Source organism: Aptenodytes forsteri, unplaced genomic scaffold (assembly GCF_000699145.1).
Source record: "Aptenodytes forsteri isolate BGI_AS27 unplaced genomic scaffold, ASM69914v1 Scaffold129, whole genome shotgun sequence".
Taxonomy (NCBI): domain Eukaryota; kingdom Metazoa; phylum Chordata; class Aves; order Sphenisciformes; family Spheniscidae; genus Aptenodytes; species Aptenodytes forsteri.
Genome location: NW_008795033.1, coordinates 521,423 through 523,170, shown reverse-complemented (window position 1 = coordinate 523,170; position 1,748 = coordinate 521,423). Strand labels below are relative to the sequence as shown.

General features: G+C 68.9%; 1 protein-coding gene across 1 annotated transcript in view; it reads left to right on the top strand.

Annotated features, from left to right (window-relative positions):
• GATSL3 (GATS protein like 3) overlaps window positions 1-1,748 on the top strand; it is a 21,934-nt gene that overhangs the window by 5,049 nt on the left and 15,137 nt on the right. The window contains exon 2 of the mRNA XM_009276370.2: window positions 33-103. Coding sequence (XP_009274645.2) covers window positions 33-103 — 71 coding nt within the window. The remainder of the gene's footprint in view (window positions 1-32; window positions 104-1,748) is intronic.

Genomic DNA, 1,748 nt, shown 5'->3' with positions numbered 1-1,748 from the left:
TTGGTGTCGGTCAGCGCCGGTTTCTTCTTCAGGTGCAAGTTCTTCAGCCTGACGGAGACCCCCGAGGACTACACCATCATGCTGGACGAGGAGGGCTTCAAAGGTACCGTGCGGTGGCTGCCACGGCCACCCCGCCCCTCGCAGGGTGGGCTGGCACCACAGACACGAGTCGTGCACGTTCTCCGCCCACCCGAGCGCAGTGACGCTCCGGGCCTGGGCCGCAGGGAGCGAGTCCCGGCTTGTAGCGAGGCTCCTTCGGTACGTGCCCATCCCCGGGGCTCCCGGCCGCGGAGCTCCCATCCCCTCGGCGCCTGCGCTGGGGATGTACCAGCTTGCCCGGCCGAGGCTCTCCTGGCGTGGCTGCCTTTGCCCTAATAAACCCCTTCCAGGCAGAGCTGCGTCTCTGCCGGCTCGTTGGGACCGGGCTGTGAACCGGTCAGGATGGTCTGCAGGGAGCCCGGTGCCAGCCAAAGCCCTGGCTGCTCCGGGCGAGGGGCAGGTACCTCCCGGGATGCCCACGGGCAGCACGCCGGGCTCCCTGCCTGCACAGGGTGCTGCTGTCAGACCTCCTGCCATCATTCTCTTGACCGATTTCATCTCTTCCCCCTGCCTGGTGAGGGCCAGGGCCGGCCGGCGCTTCAGCAGAGCAGGGCCGCTTCTGTGCCCGCCCGGGCTGGCAGGGGTGAGCCCTGCCTGGGGGTGCTGCCTGGCAGCAAGGACCAGGTTTTGGGATGTCGGGCGGTGGGGGGGGGGGGGTGAGCCCTTCCAGGCTGGTTCCCCTTCTTGGGAAGTGTCATTCGGTGGCATCCCCGCCGCTGGTGACCCAGCGTGTGCCGTGCATCAGCCTCACCGCCGATCCTGCTGGGGGTACTGGCCCAACAGGCTGTGCCGGAGGGGCCGGATCCTGTCCTGGCTTCCCACGCCCAAACCTTCCTGCCGAGGCCGCAGGAGCCAGCCGCAGCTTGTCACCTTGGATGTGCCCCAAGGACCAAGGGTCAGCGCTCCAGCCATGGGGTGCTCGCCGGCTGGATCCAGCTCCCACCTCCCTCCCCGGCCCTTTGCTCGGGGAAGGGGCTGCGGGGCTGGGCTCTCCCCCCCAGAGCCAGAGCCGTTCCCCACGTATTGTTTTATTTCGGGGCCTGCGGACAAATATTCCTCAATCCCGAGGGGAGGGCGGGAAGTGCCGAACAATGGTCCTGCGAGCTGGCGGCCCCACTGCGCCGTTGTGTACCCCCCTGGGGCTGAGGGGCTGCCAGCGTCCCCCTGCTGTGGGGCTGGGGAGGGGACCCCCGGCAGAGGAGAGCTGCACCCCCTCTCTTCCTTTGGGGATCCGTACTCAGCCCTGGGGAGGGTGGCACGGGGGCAGCGGGGGCCTTTCCGCAGGCTCACGGCCTCTCCCAGGGTGGTGTTGAAAAGCAATTAAGCGACAAGCGCTGGGACGGGTCCCCATGTCCCTGTGTGTGTGTGTGTCCCCCCCCGGCCCCAGTACTCGGCCCTGGGCCGGAGCCGAGGCCGTTCTGGCGCTTCCTGCGCAGGAACAGGCGCTGGAAACACCCGCCGAGGCCCCTGGATCCGGCCCCCCTCCCGCCCTGCCCCGAGCCACGGTTCAGGAGTGGGGTGCGGAGTCCGTCCCGTGATGGGGTCCCCCCCAGGGGTACCGGACCCCTCCCTGGGGCGACCTCCCCTCTGCCACTGGTGTGATGAGTTTGCCTTCTCAGCTGGGCTGGGATACCGGGTGCCCACCGGCT